This window comes from Triplophysa dalaica, chromosome 19, assembly GCF_015846415.1.
Source record: "Triplophysa dalaica isolate WHDGS20190420 chromosome 19, ASM1584641v1, whole genome shotgun sequence".
NCBI lineage: Eukaryota > Metazoa > Chordata > Actinopteri > Cypriniformes > Nemacheilidae > Triplophysa > Triplophysa dalaica.
In genome coordinates this window covers 11,757,339-11,777,931 of record NC_079560.1, presented here as the reverse complement: position 1 = coordinate 11,777,931, position 20,593 = coordinate 11,757,339, and the positions used below count along the sequence as shown (strand labels likewise).

Below are 20,593 nucleotides of genomic sequence, written 5' to 3'. Positions count from 1 at the left end.
TGGTACCTCACACAACTTAAAGGCGGTTGCTACATGGGACTACATACCATGCTTGAGATATTAAATGTTATCATGCATTCAATGTAAGAAAATGTACCAAAGGTATCACTGGGATGTTACCCTTTAAAAGAACCAACGTTTCTTATATGTATATGTCTTTTTAGGTAAAGATATGTATATATTAAGTACCAACATGTACCTCTGATGTACTAATATACACTTTTTATATGCGAAGGTGTAATTTCTTAAAGGACCAGTCTGTAAAATCTAGTGGAGACTCTGCGAATTGCAACCAACGGCTCACTTACCCCTTCCACAACATGGCGACTTACATGCCATGTCGAGTTCATTTATAGCCTAATGTTAACTTTTTATTTCTGGCAATTACTATCATTTAATAATTCATAAAAATTGTGTTAAAAATGAACACAAATAAAGATAATTTCCATACAGAACCATACTGCTGTATTTTACTTTAATCCAAACAGCTATACCTTACCATACCTGAATGAGGCATTACAAGTCATGTAGAAACAAATTTAACTTTTAAGGTGAAATCCAAAATGTTGGGGGACGAGACACATGTACGAAAAGTAACCTATACACATTTCTCCAAAACTCAAGATTTCGGGACGTCGGCCGCTGGGGCACAGTCAACATTGACAGTGGTCGATTCGAAACACTATTCAGGCAATGTGCATACAAAACCGTGGCTTGGTTCAGACATTATAAACATTGATTCAAGTGTGCACAATTACAACAATCACTTTTCCAAACGGGTAGGGAGGGGAGGGGCTTGACATCATGACAACGTTTCATTCCACTGCAATTCACTGTACACTATCATTCCGTTTGCATCAGCCAGTGACATCATCAAAGAGGGCTGCCTAAAAACACTACAATTTGACACTTAAAAATGAAAGGGAATATGTAAAATGACATAGGACGTGTAATTCTGGACGGAGGGGTATGTTACAAACACGCGGGGGTAGGGGGGAAATGCCACATGAACAAATCTTCAGTCTCTTTGAAGCATTAAAACCATTCCTCGTCTGCCTTGCCGTTTTTTGGTTTCGGATTGGTTGATGTTTTTCCTTGGGCGTATGCGTCAGTTTCTCATGCTCCTCAGCGCTACATGAAGTGCATCTGGAAAGAAAGAAGATAGCTTAAAGTGACATGCCGTAATTTTTAATGTTAACACATGGGAAGAGTTACGTGTGGAAGGACAGCCATAAATCTTGTGATAAGTTAAGGACAGGAAGAAGTGTTTGGAGTACCTGAGCTCCAGGGATGGGGGTGAAAGGGTTGGTGGCGCGGAGGATGGGCTGGTTATATATCACAGGCTGAGGACCCATCAAGGGTACTGACCCCATCTGGCCCATTTGAGGAGGAATCTACAGATTCAGAAAGCACAGAATGAGCACCATATGCATTTCCTTAGGATTCTGGTATCAACTGGAGTCATTTTTAAATGACATTAATTGATCATTTATACTGCAAAGGTGGCATTGAAACACACCATATATACAGTATAATATACATTTATTGTTGGCATAAACACATGTAAACCAAAATTATGAAGTGAACCTATAAAATGTATATTTAAAATATGAAATTATCCATGTAGAATCATCAATGTTGAATGAAAAATATGAAGTTATGAATATGAAATACACATTCTTGATAAGAAAGATGAAGGCACTGCACCGATGTCGCATTTCATTTACACAGACCTAAATCAAAATTCAATCTCTGACACTAGAGGGTTAAGGTGGATCACACCTGGCATATTTTAATATGGCTTTAATGCAGAAATATTGACATGACACCTACCATCCCATACATAGGCACTTGAGGGGTTGTCATCGGAAATGCAACTGGAGCTGGTGCCTGAGAGACATTGACATGAATGAATGCAAATAGCAGCAATATTTTCTTTTTAAATTACATGATTCGACCGTGTTTATGTACAAGCAGAACTTACATAGCCAGTATAAATCATTCCATTCTGAGGAGAGAAAAACAGACATTACTGACAGCGGTACAAATCCAACAGGTTTTGGGGTTTTGAATCCATTTGTATCGTATGCAAACATATTGAATCAGACTGAGGAGCACAATGGGTCCGGTTCACATACCATCTGTTGCATCGGTATGGGTGCAGGAGCCAGGTGTGTGTGGCTCCAATGTCCTGTGCCATTCACAGCTTTGGACTGCCAGTGAGAACCTCCAGATGACTTCTTCTCCAAATGAGTCCACTGCACTTCTGGCCTGGAAACAATACTTTTTTTTAAGTCAAACTGTTAGAAATGTGCTCTCTGTAACACATTTATCTCTATAGTGCATTGTTAACAACAATTTGTACAAAAAAGACATTGTGAAATAAACAGACAACAAATAACCACATAGTAAAAATATTTAAAATAGGGAAATAAAAAGGATAGTAATAAATAGAATAGAATGCATAATATGCATGATATGGTTCAGAGTTCTTATAAATTATTATGAATTTGTTACCTAGTCTATGAACTGATTTTAATTTCACTATAATTTCAATATTTCAATAACATTCATTCTTGAAAATATCTTATTTTCTGTTCTGCAGAAGAAAGTCATACAGCTTTGAAACGACAAGCGTAAATTATGACATAATTTTCATTTTTGGGTGAATCCCTATAACATTCAATTTATAGCTACAACAAACAAACGTTTTTTAAACACTGCCAGAGAACCTCTTTCAGAATACTTACTTTTTTGCTGGGGGCCCTCCAAAATGTAAATCTAAAGCAAACAAACATATGCATTATCTAACAAGGTAGCACATGGATTGAATCAAATTAGTTTTAATGCCATAGAAAGAAAATAAACAAAATAAAAACTCACTGCCAACTAGATTGGCCAAGGATGAGTCCAGGTCATTAGTAAGTAATTTCCCTCCATTGTAGAGCTGTGTGCCGTGACTCTGGACCTGTGAGGAGAGCGTGGGCTTCAAAAGTGCTCCTACGAGAGAACCAACCTGGTAGATCAAACAGAAGTAACATGTTAATGATATTTTCTTATTTTTAAAAGTAGATATTCTTATATTCTCATATAGAGGTTAATTTTCAAAATAGATTGTCCTATCCCAGTCTTAATTTCAGAATACTACATACAAGTATGTCGTTTGTATGTGAATTTACGCAAAACGTGACTTAGTGGTTTATCAAAAATCATTAGCTCATTAGCAACACTTTTTCTCAACCAATGGGGTCAGATTGGGGCAACAGCAGATGCAGGCAGTGTTGAGTAAACCTCTTCAAATCTATTTTTGCAATTCCATTTGGTGACGGTAAAAGCCCGGAAATGACACACTTCACCTTTAAAAGCCATTATACTCATCATAAAAGCTTATAAAAGACTCACCCGGATGAGTCCCAAGTGATAGCCATAAAATGAAGAAGAAATGAAGAAAGAGCATTATAAACATTCAAACACATCTGTACACAGCAAATTACAAGCAATATAATACAGGAATAGACACTCAATGGAGACACCGATGTGCTGATGTCAGTGGCATTTGGTTTTATTACCTCCCCAGCTGTTGTTACTGGCCGGCAGGGTGGTTGTCTGAACGGGGGCGCTGGAATTGTGTTGGACATCAAAATGATCATTGGTGAAGTTGTGCACACTGTCAGGGATGGTAAGCAAGAATTAAGTTTAACCTTACAGATGTTTTTTCTGCTTTTTGGGGTTAATATGAGCTAATGTCAACTCCTTATTGATAAATTGCTTGTTTTTTATTTGAACGTGGCTTCGTATAAAGGTGCATGCAAAACAAATCTAAATGAAAGGCAAATGTAGGAGACAAACACATTATCTGTCCCCATTTAAACTCAGATTTTGAGTTGATATTTATTTTCTACACAAGCAACACTGCAGAAAAACAGGACATGTACCCGTTTGTGATGTGTTGATTAGGTGGACTGGAGAGGAGCTCGGTGGCACCACTGCTGGTGCAGCTACTGTTGGCACTGCCCACAGACTGCCCACTGGGGGACACTGTTGGGGTCTGCATGCCAATGTCTTTGAGCTGAACAGCCTGCGGAAAAGAATTAACCTCATTAACTTGACATTGAACGTCTAACAGAATGTGTAACTGTTCAGAAAAACGAACTGTTTGTGAGGGCAGGATGGTGAAAAGATGTTTCATGCCGTTCTAAGGTTTACACTGACACTTGCAAATCAATTAGATTTGTTACCTTTGCCGGCTGTAGTCTGTCACCCTCACCCTCCCTATAAATGTAAATAGAATTATTTAATGCAATATCAGTTCAAATAGACACAAAACCGACTAATAAATCAATTTGTAAGCAAGTTTCCGCATGTACATGGTGAGGAATTGTCTCAGTATGCTTCTATAAGGATCTTTTTATAGCAAGAACAGAATCACTATGACATCCGTGATTATAAATGCACATTAAACAGCAAGCCTTGTCTATCAATTTCAATAAAACGAAGTATTCCTAAAGAACCCTAGAAGTGTTTCTCTAAAAAAGACTGTTTTATTGATAAGTACCTGCTGATGGTTGAGGCCTCTTTCATTTTCTTGCCATCCAAAGAGGACAAATGTTGCTCCAGAGCTTCTAAAAGACTGCTGGGAGCCTGGTGGTGTGAGGTCAAGATGGGATGAAACACACATTTTAGGTAACAAAATGGTAGCAGTAGCAGCAAAAAATAATCAAAAGAATCGCACACACTCATACATATGAACATACAGTACTTCTAACCTGGACAGTTAGCAATAGATGCATAAACTGTGTATTTTACCATGCAACAGGATTTCCAACTGTATACAAACTATATCTGTCTTATAATCTTTCACTCACACACTCATAACTTCACACACACAAAGTCTGCGTAACTAGGAACCTATTAGTGGTTATGAGTCTCTGAAAACAAGGGGGAAACACAACAGAAATAATTCAAGTGGAGAGGATTTGAGTTTAAAGCTACACATGCAGAAAATTTCTGTGTCCCATGCATGTTTTCAAACAGACCGTTTGGAGGCCTGTGGGGTCACTAAAGGATTAAAACCATGGAAAACAGAAAGCAGACTTTTCTATTCATGCACAGAATATAAATGCACATACTGTTAAAGATATCAAATGCCACAGCAGAACCTGCTAATCTTTGGATTCCACGTGGATTTCTTGAAATTAAATTGTTTTCGAGCAGACTCGGTGAGCGTCTATGAGAATGTCTGCATCAACATTTCGATAGAATTTGAAACATTTGGAAGCCAAAGCAGGTTAACTAAAGAAAGGCAAACATTGAATGAGACCACGTTTCTGGTATTATATGCCTGTATTGCATTTTGTCTAAAAACAGCAACGTCAAGCGAATCAAAATGATGAGTTGGGAATGCAAATGTCTGTTCCTATACAATATTTGCCTTTCAGCCACTAGCTGTGCCTGGTGTGCATGCCAATTTAAAAGAGAAAATTTCATGAATAACAAAAGTACAGATTTCTCAGCTACAGACGCAATACAGGGAGATTTTTTACTGAGAAATCTGAAACATATGCAACGAAACAACACACTATTAAAAGGAGAGATAAACAAGGAAGAGAAGTTTAGACAAGGGTACTACAGGAGTAGAAGTATACAAAAGGCCATGATGAAGAAAGGCAACTTGAATAGCCGAAGGCGACTTATAATAAATCTAATCGATGTCATTGCTAATGATATAGTACTAGAATATAATGCAGGCCTTCTGAATACTGCTGCAGCTTTAGAAAACAAGGCACTCCTTCCAATAAAATGTATTGTTGACATGGTTGAAGTACCACTCGGTAGTGTGCCAGCCCAACACCTTCAGGAGTCCCTGTCCGATGTAAATGAAAATGTCAAATATGCCAAATGGTGGCAAACTGAAGGGGGACATTAATGCCCAGCACCCAATTGCCAAGACATGCATAACCAGCAAAAGCTGGAGACCTATATTTGTCTTTAACACTGACAGGAAAACTTCAGGAGGTGCCAGGCAGAATTCAGTCCCCTACTCCAGTTTTGAGGCATTCTTTGAGTTGTGCACATTCACTGTTCTTCCCAAGAAGCTATCCAAGCAGAATACCCTACCAATACAGAGATATATGGCAAAGATGAGTGCTGCTTACAGGTTAAGAGATGACTTTGTTTAGTGAGGCCACGCCCACAGCATCACGACCGGTCGGTTTGGCCAAGGTTCATTGGCACGAGCACCACTTAGCCATATATCAATCAGTATAAGAATTACAAGCAATCGAATTTCTCATGGGTATGCCAGTAAGAAATAGTGGCTTGAGGGGCAAGCACTAAGCAGTACTGCAATAGCCGTAATTGACTTTTGGTAACTCATCAAATGCTAAACTAACACATCAGAGATAGCGTCTCTAAAAAGTCACATAGACTAGCTTTGGTACCCATTTACCTCTGATGACAACAGAAAATGCAAAACAGCACATCTGATTCCGTGGGAGTGCGCGGGTATGGAGTAAGTTTCTTGAGGCCCCTATCCTAAAAGTCGGATAGATGGGGGGGAGGAAGGGGGGGTCAAAAGAATAAGGGCGGGGGATGATGGTCTAATGGGGTGAGGCGTGAATGAGAGATCAGGATGAAGCCACAAGTGAGTAACTGAGATGAAATGCACCACTAACCTGTGAAAGATCTGGGATGTCAACCTGATCAATTCCAACTTGCTGTGACACAAAAGAAAAGGAAGGGAAGGGAGAACGGAAAACAAAATGTGAAACCAAACGGCAAAAAGAGAACCAAGGTACGTGGAGAAGGGAGAAAGAAGAATTAAGAAAAAGAGCAATTACTCCATGCAGTGTATGAGATAACCCATAGGAAAATATGGATGTTCACAGACAGACAGTAACATTATGTAGGTGGCGTGGTGAGCGGTGAGACATTGAAATGTCACTTGAAGGTCATGAGGACAGTGATGGAAATATTTACATGACTAGGTGAGAAACATCCAAAAGAAACACACAACTAATGTTGACTTTGGAAAAAAAGACAAGAAAAACAAATGGCATACAAACATTGTTATACAAATAAAGAAATGTGCTCTTAAAGTCAACTTTAGTCAGTTTTTGGATAGCACTTCACCCGTTTCCAGAAGAGTCATATTATTCAGCCAAAAAAGCGAATAAACGAAAGAGAAAAGAAAGAGAAACTCAAGAAGGATGTGCTTAGCATTTTTCCCCAACATATGCCTCCATACACATCAAAATAATGTGCTTGACAGACAAAAGTAAACAGCTAAATTCCAACCATCACACCGGCACAGTTGTCAAATATATTGTACCTTTACATGGAAATGCCTGTTAATTATTCACCAATATCTTATTAAATCGAGAAAGTGAAAAGGAATCAACAAGAGTCTTTGAACGATTTTTCCTCTAATAGCTTCTGGGGGCCTTCAGAGGGGGCCAAATTGACAACTGTGCCCTGTATCCAAACTGCAAAACAAAGATTCAACTCGTTTGCACATTAACGTCAAAAGACAAACAGATTTTATATGTGAGTATCACAGCTCTGTTCCTGTTGTTGTTGTTGAGAGGGACAGATAGATAGAAAGACTTTCTGCTAAGGCATGCAGTGCAGGCACCAGAACAGGCAGCATGAGGGGGAGACCTTTGATACATGTTTTTGGACCGGAAGGCAAAAAGGGACACTCAGCAGAAAGGACCTGAATAAGATGAACCCAACCATCCCATGCATAGATTAGATCTAGAGACGCTTTACCTCCGCCACCTTGAGAAACTCAGAGAGCTTGGTCATCCTGATAAGAAACCTCTTGTATATTTCCAGCGCCTCTTTGCATTGATTCTTCTTCATATTAAAATATTTCTCTTTGAAGTGAAGAAAAAGGTCAATGTAGCAAATGCAATTTAAGTTTTTCTTTGAAGCAAACAAATATCATTTTAATTCATTTCCAGCAAACAACATTTGTAATCCAGACACTTGCACATACAGTACAGTACAAACACGCAGTGGGGTCCACAGATTGAAAATCTGAGATTGAAAATCAAATTTGGTAATGGATAGATGTTTCAGGATTTTGATCAATTTAGAAGGAAAAAAACTTACAATAATAGCAAATAGAATTAGAAATGTTTAAGATTCTGCTCTTATTTTAGTTGATGTTCAAATAATGTTTAAGATTTTTTGCATCATGTTCGTAAAAAAATCGGGTTTTACACAAATTCTATGATAACTCAGATGGATGCCTATCCAATACTAAGTAACTTGTGTTAACTTTCACTTAAGTTGCTTTCTGATAATACAATTGTTATATAATTCAAAATTTGTTAAAGATAAAAAAGGCACTTTTGACCTTACTGTAAACAGCCGCAGACAAAATTAAGAGACCATTTCGAAATTATTTTCCGTTTTTCAGAATATTCCTTTTTTTAGGTGTGCGTTTAGGTAACATTATGATTTTGTTTCATGTCATGCATTGCTAACAATATTTCTCCTAATTTCAAACAAAAATATTGTTTCTTTTTGCCTTTAATGCAGGAAATGAAATCTGAAGAAACAGTTCAAAATAACAGAAAAGATGCTCTGCATTTTTTCAGACCTCAAATACTGCAAAGAAAACAAGTTTATATTCACGTTGAAGCACTACAACAATAATATTTGTGAATGTATTTAGAAAAAGTACAAAAATATTTTTTTATGTGATAACCCACAGTTTTCATGTGTCTTGTCATGCTATCAGTCCTTCACATGTTGCTGTTGGATGACCTTATGTCACTCCCGAGGTTTGGTTTTGTTTTGTTTAAATTCAAACAGACGCTAGACTGGAATACATCTAGTAATGCTGATGAAATGAACATTCGGAATGGTCTCTTCATTATTTCCACGGCTGTATTTACACAACGTTCACACAAACCAAGCATTCAAGTAATTTTTTTTATATAACATACTGTATGCAACCCTTTATAGCAAATTACAAGATTAGAAAAAACAGGCAATTTTGCTATGAAATATATGTATTACCTAGCAGATTAATGACACCTTCATTGTAAGCAGCAAAGATGCGGATGGAGTCTTTGAAGAGCAGCGTGAAGGCACAATTGATCACCCCATTGGTCAGTTCATTAGAACTGGCCTACAAAACACACAGAGCAACACATGTATTTAAAACATGAACCTACTAGGTCAACCTTTAAAAATGCCTGTACGCTAATCTCCAGCTAAGTATACAATTTAGTGTCAACCATTTATTTTTAAGCTCTTAGGTACCTCAAAGTCCAAAAGGGCGTCAAGCTGATTCTGAATGATAGGGAGAGTCTTCATCAGCTTGTCTATACTCATAGTTCGCATCACTCCATCGCTCCTAAACAGAACATATGGATGGCAAGAGGTTAGCTGAGACAGAAAGGTGTGATCACGGCTTTGCGCTTTCAGAATCTGCTTTTAAGCACTGCTGTCTGTCAGCAGTAAGAGCTATTTGTCTTGTTTGAGTCATTGTGGAATATTTCCCCAGAGCGGATGCCTCACCCTCTCTTCATCTTGGTGAAATCAAGCGCGACGAGTCTGTAGGACAGAGCCCTCTCGTTCAGATACCTGCTGTAACGTCTAATGTAGATGGACATGTCGTAACCTGGAACAGACGGTCAGTAAGAATAAGAGTCACAGAAGCCTGTACCCTCCTACTACTGTATTAGGATTACCATCAGACACACCCACAACACATAAATCTGCCGTGGTTAGAATTGATCTATTAATAAACATAACATTGAAGGTTTACTTACCTTGTAACGCTCCTTTATCTACGAAATTATTCAAGTTAAAGAGTGTGCTTCTTGATGCAAGGTACTGGATGAACCTCTGTTTGATAGGAAACGTAAAGGACAGATATTGATGCAGGCTTGTGGAATGTATATCGAGTGAAACGTATTTTTCCAAACATGCAATACTATGGTTCACGACTACCCAAAAAACGTGATTATGATCGTACGTGTCAGACATCTCACAGAATGGCTCTAGCAAGTACTTTTATATTGATTTTGTGACACGCTACATCCCACCGAGAAACACCAACAACAACAAGGCAAACTGTGATGTCGGGCAACAGACCGTACCTCATTGCCGTACATCATAAGGTGGTGTGTAGTAACGAGAGCCTTAAAGACCACCACCCAGCTCTGATTTGCTGTTCTCTCAAACAACGTATCGGCCAAGTGAGGTATATTCACGTTCAGCTCATTGGTGCAGTGCATTAAATCTGGAAATGGTGGGAAACAGAGCAGAAACAAACAACTTGCATGATTCAAGGTGATTATATTGTGTGACAGAAAAAACCTAAATAGGATCTAAACAAATATATACACTGAATGGCCAAAATTACAGCTACTTTATACAATTGCAAATATTGCATAATGGTATTCAATCAAACTATAAGGTGTGTTCCAATGATAACGCTCCTTTGTATTATTAAAAAATGATAATTTTCCATATTTTATATGGCGAGGATGGTCTGCCATCCTACATGACATCGCTTGAATAGCGGTAACTCAAAAGTTCCACTTGATCTATCTCTAATTAACATATAATAGAAAGTGTATCATTGAATTCTATCACACATATTGACAGAACACCTGCTACCTTTTATTACTTTGAATGAGACAGGCGGTTTATTAGATCTGCAGGCTGCTTTCTTTCTGTCCTCCACAGTACATCTGCTCTGGACTCATTAACAGACGGATTAATTGATAACCGATTCAATTAATCAACTGTGCTCGGTTATTATTCGTGAATTAAAGAATAACCAATTTTGGGATGCAACTGAAGCATCACCCTCTCTTGCGTTTTAAAAAACACAATGTATTTAGACATTGGCTGTAGGGACGCCCTTCACATCAAACTCACATCCAAACCTCAAAACAATAGAAATGTGGACCGATCTCCTTGCCAAGATGGTGATGGAAGTAGAAAGACATCACAACTGAATGACTACTAATAAAACGCATCTTTCGTCCGTGACTCATATGTGAAGAGTCATCTGTATGCAACAGATTATATAAAATCATAGCTACAACATGATGCTTGCCTTCAGCTACGTTTGACAAATAAATGACTGATAGGACTGAAAAGCAGGTTAAGGGGGTGCGATGTAAAACACCTCAGATACAAACATCTCCACTGCATTGATGCTGTTGTCCCCTTCAATGACTCAGAGAACGATGAAAAAGATTGTATAAAGGATTGAATCGGCAGTATTGTACTTGCCTTTGATATAATACAAGGTAACGTTCATCACGCTATGCCCTTGACATTGTATGTTTCGTTTAAAAAAATCAGCAATACAATGTTTATACCCCAGCAGAGGATTCACATCAACGCTGTTCCCATCATGTCAAAATAGAGAATTGTGCCCAATTATTTTAAACAAACCACTTGGCGTTTCATCTCTGTTGTCGTGCGCATGCGGTGAAAACACAGCGGTCAAGTGTAACGATGAAGACGGAGGTCGCTGCCGTATGTAAATATGCAAATTGTTCGGCGTGTCAATCACGCATTGTAATTTGCATTCACGCGCGCGTCATTAACGTCCGTGCGGGACCGTAAACGGACTACGGTGACCTTCAGTTAATTGATGAAATGAACTCTATAACGGCTGTTCAGAAATCATCTGCCATAATCATTAAATGGCCCCGAATGCGGTTGTAAATACCAACGCATAAAACACCACAGGAATACCAAGAAACAACCGTTCTCAAAGCATGATGCAATGAAACGGGTGACATTTCGCGGCGCGTTAGAGCTTTAACCTACAATCAAGGTGCTTCTTCTTGGGCGCGCTGACTTCGTGCGTCGTGGCCTTGCACACGGCTTTGCTGATGGCAGATCCGGTCATGCTGTGCTGAGCTGCGGCGATCCGGTCCGTGATGGACTGTCCCGACATATTACGATTTTCAATAAATCCTCTTTCAAAGCGATCTATTCACTGCAGGGGTGTGGGGGTGCCCGCTCCGTGGGATTCGTCGGTCTTGCAGAGAGCGCTACCCTGATGCGATCCGGACACGGGCGAGGATGCTCTGACATTCAGATAACAGCGATCGCTCGCGGATAAGTGCGCACTGATAGGATGATGACAATTACAAAAAGCTATTTATCGTCCGGATAAGCGTTGTGTTTAAACGGCCTGCCCCTTTTAATACGCGCAAAAAGGACACTGTGTTACTCGCTACCCTCCGGTGTTGCCGGTTAACCATGTAATTGCTGCAAGAATGAAGCTAACTATGATCACTATGAACGAAAAAGGAACAGAACCGGTCGATTTTCTCTTTAAAACGAAGTGTCGTCGATGGTAAATTGTCGGTCTAGCAGCGGAAAATATCGCCCGGGTTCATTGAATGCGTGTAGACGGCGCATAACGGAATTTGATAGCAAGCATCATTGTCAAATTCCTTCAGCCTCCTTTCGCGAAATATAACTGCATAAGCTACAGAGAGCAATCGATGTCGTGCGATTATCGTGGTCGCGGCGTCGGTCCTAGATGTGAAAATTCAGCATCTCGTCGTTGACATCTTTGATGAAGCAACAATTCCAATTTTCTATAGTTAACAGTCGGACGCTCCGCGCAAAATGGCAGTATCAGAATCAGGTGACTGGAGAGGGGGGCGATTGGCCTATGTCTGAATAGCTGGGGTGGGCAACTTAAGGTGGAATTTCCGCACTGCTTTAAATCCCTCTGTACATATACAAGAATGCATCAGACGGCCATTTCGTAGCCTTTAATGGTGTATCTTGCTTGTATTTAATGCACAACCCAGATATTGCGCAGACACACAAAAACACATTAAAGAGCTTGAGGGGAGAAAAAAATGGGGGATTGCATTTATTTTGAACGCAAGAGGTTGTAGGGTGGCATTGCTTAAATTGTGAATCACACTAAAAGGATTTAGTGTATTTAGATGACACATTTTGAAGCTTATGTAACTGAATCGTAGGCTAGTTTTAATAAAAAAGCAGCAAAACTGTACCAACCATCTGCTTTCCGTCTGTTTACACAACACAGTAAGAAATGCACCTCACATCTTTGTCAGTTGGCTTATATATTGAATGTGTACATCTGTAAACACACACTGATGCGTGAAAGTGCAACAATCAAATAAAGAGAATTTATGCTGCACAATCTATCACTGTGCGTCATGAATTAAAAATGTTGTCTCCCTCAGAGACAAATCGTACTGTACTATTTTTGAGTCTTTGAATACATAACCATCTGCTACACATTTCTTTCTCCACGTCGTTCATATGCTCCATGTATTTAACATTTAGAACACATCGCACACCCAGCTTGGATCCGTTCTTTAGTGTTGTTGTTGTACCCAGGGAGGGCCACCACATCTGAGTCTGTGTCACTGGTGATGTTCTCATCATGGGCTAAAATTTGCCCCACCAGACATTTAGCTGCTGCATCGATGTTTGTGTTCTCCTTCAGTGGGCATGAAACAAAAAACAAACAGAATATGGTAATTACACATACAATCATGTGAAATAGTCTTGCACTTATATACAGAATATGATGTCTATTCTATTCCCACTAAGCATGCATTATTACTGTAAAAATATACATATGTTGTTCTGTTCACATACAGTATAGTTGAAGTGCTATACTGTGTATATAGGCAAATAAACAGTACATACTTTTTTTGAGTTGTATATGGGTAGTTGACGAATAAACCATAAATGTGTACTACGGTGTGGCAGAAAAAATGTAGAAAAAAATATTAATAGGCCAGTCAAACAATTAATCTCAATTAATAGCATCCAGAATAAAAATGTGTTATATAATATATGTCTGAATACTGCGCGTTTTAATTTTGCATTTATAAACACAAGCATATATTTAAGAAACATTAATATGTTTATATATAAATTCAATTATTTTGGAAATATAAATAAACACATCTAAATATTATATATTTATATAAATATATATATATATTTACTATAAATGTTATATGCACAGTACAGAGACATATATTAACTTTACTCTGGATGTGATTTATCGCGACAGCCCTAAGTATTCGTATTTATAATATAAAATAGCACGAGAGAGATTTCGCTTTATTTATTTTGCAATTTTTTTCCAAATATTTTATGTGACACCATAGGATAACTACCCAAAGACTTTTTATTTAACTGTTAATCCATCCAAGTCAACAATGTTAAATACAATTAAAAAAAGCATAAAATATCTATATAAGAGGTAAATTCTCTAGTGGTGTGCTGAAATGTAATGTGTGCGTTAGCTTTTGCTAAATGTCTCGGTGATGTTGAAAAGAAAACAGCCATAAAGTGATTAAAGGCAATCCAAAGTTAAGCGTCTCAGACAGGAGGGTGTTATGCCATTATTTCCAGGAATCACTTTACAGCACCATCTGCCTTATGTACACTATTCCCTTTTCACAGACCACTGTGTAACTCATTAAATCAGGGTTAGATGGTAAACATAGGCCATCTATCTAATGATCACAACGCATTCTTGCTGTATTTGTTGATGTAAAATAGTCTAACCTCGTGTTAAATAAATGCTAAGTGTTAAAGTAACCATAAGCACAAAGTCATGCATCATTTGAGAAGACTTGGGATGTTACAAACAAACTATGCATTCTTTTATCATACTTTTAAAGTATTTCTCATGGAGCTTTCCAGTACAAAACATAATCTCTTATACGGTTCAAGCATTAAACAACTTTTGGGGGTATGTGGCTTGCATGAGACGGCGCGTTCCCTAGCACTCACAGGTTCATACCTTAGCAGAGGTCTCAAACCAGCCCACGAATCCATTCTCTTTGCAGAAATTATCAAGTTTGGGAATCTGGGTCCGCAGACCCTCGGAAGATTGATCAGACTTGTTGGCTAAAAGAACAGCTGGGACGGGCTTGCCATTGCTGAGAGTGACCTTCACATCGAGGTCCTCTTTCCATTTCATCACCGCTTCAAACGTGGAGGCTCTGGTCACATCAAATACTATGAGCGCTCCCACGGCCTCCCGATAGTAAACTCGTGTCATGTTCCCATAGCGCTCCTGTCCTATTACATGTGGAATGTAAAATGACATCATAAACAAAACGCAGACATATAAAACATCATCTTTTTTGAGTATATTGCATTCAATAAAAGTGCAGTGACAGTTAAGTAGATTTTAGTTTTCTGTAGTGTGTACTCCAGGGAGAAGGGGTGGGGGTATATTTGGATCTTTGGTCCTACCTCGAACTATCATGTGACTTTAACACGAGTATGTGAACTGTTGAGATTAATAGACACACATTCCTTCACATTCTCGGAAGTTCAAAAAACTTTTAAATGGTAATTCAGCGTTTTAAAAGGCTAATAAAATAACATTATATAGGAAAAGAAATGCAATTTAAAACAGACAATTTGACGTAAATAGAGAACTTACCTGCTATGTCCCATAACTGTAGCCGGACGACAGTCTGGTTATCCCAGTGTAGGACTTTAAGAGCAAAATCCACCCCAATAGTTGCGCGATAATGTTGCGAAAATATCTGATGAACGTACCGTTTGATTATTGACGTTTTACCCACTCCGAGGTCTCCGATCACGAGGACTTTGAACAAATGTTCTTTCTCCATGACAAAATAAATGATCACACGGACCGTAAACGAAGTGACCTAGTTTTTAAACAGTTTGCAGCAGATCTTAGTTTCCATCACACATATTTTTTTTTGTTTTATGAATATAGTTTATGAGACGCACGCAGACTCTCATAAAAGTTTGTATACGGGAGGATTTCGTCAAAACAAGTGATGTTTGCGCTTTATCTTCCCATTCAATTCCAAAAATAATATAGAAAGGATGCAAATCAAACACACAAACGAAAAATGAATATCGTAAGAAAAGCTTGTTTGAGTTTATGGTTTTCTCGCAAAGAAACCGATCTAGTAAAAGCCACGGATGGATTGGGCTTCCCAGACGCTGAGCACTTAGATGATGGGTACTTAACGCCACACCCATTTACTCACGGTACACACTGTATGAAGACCCGTGTGAAAGTTCGTGGTGTGTGGAAAAAACAGGATTATTTAAGATATGGTTATATATCCAGTCTATTGGGAAAATAATAGGCAGAAAACAGATTAATATAATAAAGCCGTTATTACCAATTATTGAGGTGTGCTTAAAATCATTCAAATATAATATAATGGTGCATATTTGTTAAAGTGTTGTTTAAGTTTTAAGTCATTTAATAGGAAAACAAGTCCAGCTCAAAAGCTATAAACGTCTACTACTTTAATAAACACAAACAAAAGTCATTAAAGTGGATGTGCGAAGGTGTTTCATGCATTCTGATTTCTTGACTATGTTAAACGTGCTGTCTTCTCATGCTTGACATGGTCAACTTGTCAAAAAACTAGTTGGACGTATAACATAGTGTTTCTGTGCTCGAGACACTACACCAGTGTTCGTATTGCTTTCGGAAAGTTACATAACAACTTTTCTTAGTCCCTTACTGGGCAATTCTCAAGCACTCCCACAGCAAGGTAAAAGAAATAGCCCATTCACGAGTCAATGGACGAGCGATAGGAAGACCCGCTTACCATCAAAATTGGCTGCGCTGCATCAAAATTGGCTGCGCTGTGGGCCTGCTGCTGGTTACTCTTGCGAAAGTGAGACAAGTTGAAGTGTGTTTGTTAGCAATTCAGTGATGGATGTTATATAAACGGTGGATATAACTCTGGATTTGGAGATCGTTTGAAACTAATAGATGGGCCGGTCCCATGCAGCGCTAAAAGATGCAGGACATGAACAGCACAGGGTGAAACTTAGTCGTCTATGTGTTTTGTTGGCAATGGGTACGCAAGTGCTTTAGTTTCACCCTCCCCCCTGCACTTGTCGTATGTTTGCGGAAATAATCGCACAGCTGTATCTGTCTTTTATAAATGTGATCAAACTAAAGACTTGTAGTTTTCTGTAAATACTCAAGATAAACAGGAGATATGCAGAAACTGCATTTACGCCACTTTAATAGGCCTCTGACCTCATGGATGTTTCCATATTTGGTGGACAATAACAGCTCACTCAAAGGGATATTTAAGAGCCAAAACTAAATTTCCACATGTTTTACTCGCCCTCATTTTCTTGAAAAATAATGCAGACTGAGTTATAATACCACGAAAGTGTTAGCCTACTACCACACGCTTGTATTTTGTACATATTTAAATCCAAGCCTCTATACTGAAAAGAAGCAAACTTTTACTTGAATTAGCTGACTGGACAGTACCTTAAACTTCTGGTTTCACGTTATATGAGAACCACCTCTAACAAGCATCAATGGCATGGCCAGGCTGTGAAAGTGCCAGTGTAACGCCTCCCGGAAGTCTGAAATACGGCGAGTGAGAGATCAGAAATGTGCGACGCAAAGCGTTATAGAATGAAGTGCCGCGTGCGCGGCCCCTGCCGTCATTACGGTAATGGTACTGATGAGGGATGAGTCAGGCTATATGATGCTGATGATACTGCCATTTCATCAGCACATTTTCACAAACATCTCCTCATCCCTAATCATGAGATTGACGACATGAATTTACAAACAATTTCTCAAAGCAATACATTAAGGTAAAGAGCGCAGACGATTATGCTTATTCGTTTGGTCGTTTAGTGCACGTTCGAAGCGGGGACTAGTTGCACATTTATCCTTTAAACCTTCGGGTGTGCTTGGATGCATTGCGTGGGAACGTCCCTGTATTGCATATTTTCGGACTGAAAAACAGCGAAGAATATGGGGTTTGCCATTCTGAGGCACTGAGAAGCATTACCGAGGTAATATGAATACAATAATATAATACAGTATATTCATAGAGCGATTTCGCGATTGCTAGGCCTGCAAGTCGTTTCTTCAAGATGCAAAATGCTTTTGCTTGATAGACTTATTCAACAATATACGCGATGTTTCTCATTCAATTATTTTAACTTGACCTTCGATTAGGCTGTGTTGAGCACTCCTAGTGAATTATTGATCAGATAATATGGCTATTTAAATAGATACTTGTTTTTGATGTGGGATTCGGGTCTGATCCAACCACTGAATTCATATAGGCCTATATGTTGTAACGTTTTGGTCATTTTGAAATTTAGAAATGCCAAAAATACAAAAAATTGAGTATCATTCCGGTGCAGAAATATACTTGATGCTTTACAGTAGCCTACTATTACGGTGCAAATGAATAGTCAAGAATTAAATTCCTAGTATTGTATTTGATATACTAACACCTATTTGACTTATTGTCATGCATTTAAAGAACCACCCTGGTCTAATCCTTAACATACCTTTTATCGATGTAACCACGTCTATTCAGGTTTATTTAGTTATAATTAATAATATGTATCATTAGGCTAAATACAGTTTCCTTAATGTACTACCACTGTACCACACCACCATAGGAAGTGTGTTCTCAAGCTTGCAAAACATCCTTTACCAGTTATTGTTCAATTGGAATTTACAAAAATTTGATTCTCAAACCATCTTTATTGTTATTTCTTTATAGATTAAATAAGATATGGAAGCTATATGGCTGTATCAGTTTCGGCTGATTGTCATTGGTGATTCGACGGTGGGGAAATCGTGTCTGATCAGACGTTTCACAGAAGGACGTTTTGCACAGGTGTCTGATCCTACTGTTGGAGTAGACTTCTTCTCTCGCCTGGTAGAGATCGAACCAGGCAAACGCATCAAGCTTCAGATCTGGGACACAGCGGGCCAGGAGAGATTTAGGTACAGCTGGTGATATTTCATCACATTTTAGTTGTAGCTGTAATGGTTTTATCATTTAAGGTTTGGACAAAAGTTAATGTTGTCCTTATGAAAACCCAAAACCGTACATAGATTAAAAGCACATTTCAGTGTAAAACTCAGCCATTTTGATGTAATATTTATATCTTTATTCTCTGAATTTCTATTGTGAAACATGTCTAACATGGTCTCATCTTCTCTTCTGACTGTGATCCAGATCTATCACAAGGGCTTACTATCGTAATTCAGTGGGTGGTCTTTTGCTTTTTGACATCACCAACCGGCGCTCTTTCCAAAATGTGCATGAGTGGCTGGAGGAGGCGCGCAGTCACGTGCAGCCGCACAGCATCGTCTTCATATTGGTCGGCCACAAGTGCGACCTGGAACAGCAGCGGCAGGTGAGCCAGCAGGAGGCTGAAAAATTGGCAGGTGCTTACGGCATGCGCTACGTGGAGACCTCGGCCCGTGACGCCATCAACGTAGAGAGGGCCTTCACTGAGCTGACGTGCGACATCTTTGAGCTGGTCAAATCTGGTGACATCACCATCCAGGAGGGATGGGAGGGTGTCAAGAGCGGTTTCGTGCCCAATGTGGTGCATTCGTCCGAAGAAGTGACCAAGAGCGACCGCCGCTGCCTCTGTTGATCCGAAGTGACTCTTGCCGGCCTATCAAGCCCCTTCACCGCGAAACCAGTGCCGTTGTTTTCCCTTAGCTTGACATTTCCCACTACCGCAACTCTACAAATACTCTCTCGTATCAACGTTTCCTGCTCTCATAGTTACTTCGAATAAAGTTCCTATTCTCTAAACGTCAAGTTCAAGTGAAGACCTAAGGATAAGCGACAAACAAGAAATCATTGATTGCTTTGGTAAGGTGGAATCTAGAGAACTGACTTGTGAGAAAAATGCATCTCCCAAACTCGAGGTCTCAAACCTTCCAAACTCTCCAACACACAGACAGCAGCAAAGACAGACCCAAAGTTTACACCAAAAGTTCAGCCATTAATGACGGATGATTTAAGAGCATGCCCAATCGAAAGTCATTCCTTTTCTCAATGGTCCATAATCGTTTGACCACTACATACTGGCATATATTGATTATTTATTTGGTGGGATCTTGGATTTGAAAACAATGGGAAGATAAATTATTGTCCTTATGAAGAAGCATCGTTGCGTGACAAAGAGACATGAACACAAATTATGCGTGTAGATGAATGTAGAGGTTGTACCAATTTTAGCAGATCTGATGGACGACAACTTTTTGTTTCCCCTTTTGGAGTTTCAAATTATTCACTAAATAAAGTTCAAGATCAAATCAAATGAAAATGATTCTCACATCAAATTATGTTTTTCAAATGCACGCACAAGGTCTACACATTCTTCACATACATGTTTATAAATTAATTTTGACTACACATTCAGCTAATAAAAGTGTAATGCTCTCAGCTCCAAGACATTTGATCATGTTTTCCCTCATGTGTATATTACATTTTTTTCTTTGAACAGATTGACAACATCCAGGAACTTACTCAACACACGTTATTTTGAAAGCACTGATAGATCTTTTCCTTTTTGATTGGTGCACTCTTTAATAACTGTTGCCTGTCATTGAGGTTAGTAGCTGCTGAAATGTACTTTGTTTGATTTACAGACTAATGTCATTTAGATGACTGAAATGACTATTAACTGTGTATATTTATTAATCTTGTGAATGGGATGAGATAAACTATCAATAAAAGGTGTGAGACAAAAGATTTTGTCTAATTACGATTTCTTTTTCAATTATTTTGAG

The 20,593-nt window shown here is 38.8% G+C and overlaps 3 protein-coding genes across 6 annotated transcripts; 1 reads left to right on the top strand and 2 right to left on the bottom strand.

The window, feature by feature from the left end:
• Nucleotides 1-458: 458 nt before the first annotated feature.
• LOC130407628 (phosphatidylinositol-binding clathrin assembly protein-like) lies at nucleotides 459-12,625 on the bottom strand. Of its 3 annotated transcripts, none has more exons than XM_056730711.1 (19): nucleotides 11,812-12,625; nucleotides 10,119-10,261; nucleotides 9,789-9,864; nucleotides 9,535-9,637; nucleotides 9,277-9,370; nucleotides 9,031-9,142; nucleotides 7,771-7,877; nucleotides 6,675-6,716; nucleotides 4,556-4,641; nucleotides 4,239-4,272; nucleotides 3,936-4,078; nucleotides 3,570-3,667; nucleotides 2,884-3,000; nucleotides 2,751-2,781; nucleotides 2,139-2,283; nucleotides 1,985-2,008; nucleotides 1,834-1,890; nucleotides 1,278-1,394; nucleotides 459-1,146 (listed from the first exon to the last, which is right to left on the bottom strand). In XM_056730711.1, the coding sequence occupies exons 1-19, from the start codon at nucleotides 11,939-11,941 to the stop codon at nucleotides 1,132-1,134; spliced, it is 1,674 nt and encodes a 557-aa protein (XP_056586689.1). In that variant the 5' UTR covers nucleotides 11,942-12,625; the 3' UTR covers nucleotides 459-1,131. The 3 variants fall into 3 exon arrangements, with proteins under 3 accessions (XP_056586689.1, XP_056586690.1, XP_056586691.1); XM_056730712.1 differs by having other exon boundaries at nucleotides 2,139-2,271; XM_056730713.1 differs by lacking the exon at nucleotides 6,675-6,716.
• Nucleotides 12,626-12,864: 239 nt separating this feature from the next.
• Nucleotides 12,865-17,340, bottom strand: rab38c (RAB38c, member of RAS oncogene family). Its single transcript, XM_056730460.1, has 3 exons — nucleotides 15,452-17,340; nucleotides 14,801-15,081; nucleotides 12,865-13,477 (listed from the first exon to the last, which is right to left on the bottom strand). Exons 1-3 carry the CDS (start codon nucleotides 15,642-15,644, stop codon nucleotides 13,310-13,312), a joined length of 642 nt encoding a protein of 213 aa, XP_056586438.1. The 5' UTR covers nucleotides 15,645-17,340; the 3' UTR covers nucleotides 12,865-13,309.
• Nucleotides 17,341-17,502: 162 nt separating this feature from the next.
• rab39ba (RAB39B, member RAS oncogene family a) lies at nucleotides 17,503-20,543 on the top strand. 2 transcript variants are annotated; one of them, XM_056730459.1, is made up of 3 exons: nucleotides 17,503-17,628; nucleotides 18,558-18,784; nucleotides 19,020-20,543. In XM_056730459.1, exons 2-3 carry the CDS (start codon nucleotides 18,570-18,572, stop codon nucleotides 19,444-19,446), a joined length of 642 nt encoding a protein of 213 aa, XP_056586437.1. In that variant the 5' UTR covers nucleotides 17,503-17,628; nucleotides 18,558-18,569; the 3' UTR covers nucleotides 19,447-20,543. The 2 variants fall into 2 exon arrangements, with proteins under 2 accessions (XP_056586437.1, XP_056586436.1); XM_056730458.1 differs by having other exon boundaries at nucleotides 17,503-17,832; nucleotides 19,020-20,540.
• Nucleotides 20,544-20,593: the final 50 nt, after the last annotated feature.

Coding starts and splice junctions, on each gene's coding strand:
- LOC130407628 (XM_056730711.1), bottom strand. CDS start 11,941: ATGTCGGGACAGTCCATCACGGACCGGATCGCCGCAGCTCAGCACAGC. Junction 9,371..9,534: donor TTCACCAAGATGAAGAGAGG/GTGAGGCATCCG, acceptor TGTTCTGTTTAG/GAGCGATGGAGTGATGCGAA. Junction 1,891..1,984: donor GAATGATTTATACTGGCTAT/GTAAGTTCTGCT, acceptor AATGTCTCTCAG/GCACCAGCTCCAGTTGCATT.
- rab38c (XM_056730460.1), bottom strand. CDS start 15,644: ATGGAGAAAGAACATTTGTTCAAAGTCCTCGTGATCGGAGACCTCGGA. Junction 15,082..15,451: donor ACAGTTATGGGACATAGCAG/GTAAGTTCTCTA, acceptor CACATGTAATAG/GACAGGAGCGCTATGGGAAC. Junction 13,478..14,800: donor GGTTTGAGACCTCTGCTAAG/GTATGAACCTGT, acceptor TGCCCACTGAAG/GAGAACACAAACATCGATGC.
- rab39ba (XM_056730459.1), top strand. CDS start 18,570: ATGGAAGCTATATGGCTGTATCAGTTTCGGCTGATTGTCATTGGTGAT. Junction 18,785..19,019: donor GCGGGCCAGGAGAGATTTAG/GTACAGCTGGTG, acceptor ACTGTGATCCAG/ATCTATCACAAGGGCTTACT.